This window comes from Tupaia chinensis, unplaced genomic scaffold (genome assembly GCF_000334495.1).
Source record: "Tupaia chinensis unplaced genomic scaffold, TupChi_1.0 Scaffold143596_1, whole genome shotgun sequence".
NCBI classification, from domain to species: Eukaryota; Metazoa; Chordata; class Mammalia; order Scandentia; family Tupaiidae; genus Tupaia; species Tupaia belangeri.
The window spans coordinates 334,065-335,198 of NW_006203442.1; the positions used below are offsets into that span (position 1 = coordinate 334,065).

Consider the following 1,134-nt stretch of genomic DNA (forward strand, 5'->3'; position numbering starts at 1 on the left):
CAAGGAGCGTGTGGCTGCCCGCCACTGCCCAGCAGCTCACCGGAGCTTTGGCTTCGGGGTGCTGAGCACGCTGTCGTCGTCCTCCAGGTCGGGGCCGCTGTCGCTGGGGTGCTCCATGTCCAGGGTGTCGTACAGCAGGTCCAGGTCCTCCTCTGCCTCAGGCGCCTGCTCCGCGGGGTCCTGCTCCGAGTCCAGGACCTGCAGGGGGCTGGGCCGTGAGGCCGGCATGGCCGGAGCCCGCGGATACTCATGCCACCCTTAGGGTCACCCTGGCTCATGGAGGGCCTATGGGATGAGACGAGGGCACAGAGCCCCCAGGACCTCCCCCAGCTGCTTAGTGGCAGAAACCCCGGGCCGTGGGCCAGGGGTGGGGCCTGAGCCCACGCCTCCCACCCTCTGGATCACGTGGACTGGGGCGGTGCCCTGCACACAGCGGTGGGCCGTGCACGTGTGCAGCGGGCACACCCCAGCCAGGGAGGGCCCCTGCCCCGGCACCACAGCCGCCTCTGGCCACCAGTCTCGTCCAGGCCGTGCGATGGAGCCACCGCGTGTCTGGCAGCTGGACTTGCGGGTCTGGGGACTCTCTGTCATGCAGTGGTACCCACTGAGCGACGGCCTGGCGGTCGCTGCGGGGGCCTGGCATGCTCCCAGTGCTGGCGGCCCCAAGTGAGCTGCTGTGGGGCACGCCGTCTGTGGGGGCCACTGCCCCTCACCCCACACCACATGACACTCCCGCCAGCACCACATGAGATTGGCAAGAACACTACGGGGCCAGCTGGTGGCGTGGGGTAGACATGGCTGGATCCCACGTGCCACTCTCTGGTTTGAGTCCTGGACCCATGTGGGTACATGTGCACATGTGCCCCAAATTCCAAGAGAATGGAGAAAGGATTCTGGCGCGGGCGCTCCACCCGGGGTGCTTTCTCACCTCCGCTCCTGTCTCTCCGGGGAGCACACGTGCCCGCGCCGGGTCATGAGGGGAGCCGTAACGCGTTTACACAGAGAACATAGAGGCGACGTGACCCTATACACGTTAAAGCTGTGACCGCCGCGTACCGGCAGTGTCCCCTGCAGCTTTCCTTCACGTTCACACTCACCACAGGGCCCCCACCTGCCCCCCGAGCGGCCAGCCCA

The 1,134-nt window shown here is 67.4% G+C and overlaps 1 protein-coding gene across 1 annotated transcript in view; it reads right to left on the reverse strand.

Annotated features, from left to right (window-relative positions):
• The window catches only part of PACS2 (phosphofurin acidic cluster sorting protein 2), a gene marked incomplete at its 5' end in the record, with an annotated part of 55,418 nt that overhangs the window by 33,401 nt on the left and 20,883 nt on the right, over nt 1-1,134 (reverse strand). Inside the window, 1 exon segment of the mRNA XM_027766585.1 lies at nt 41-198. Within this exon segment, the coding sequence (XP_027622386.1) occupies nt 41-198 (158 nt within the window).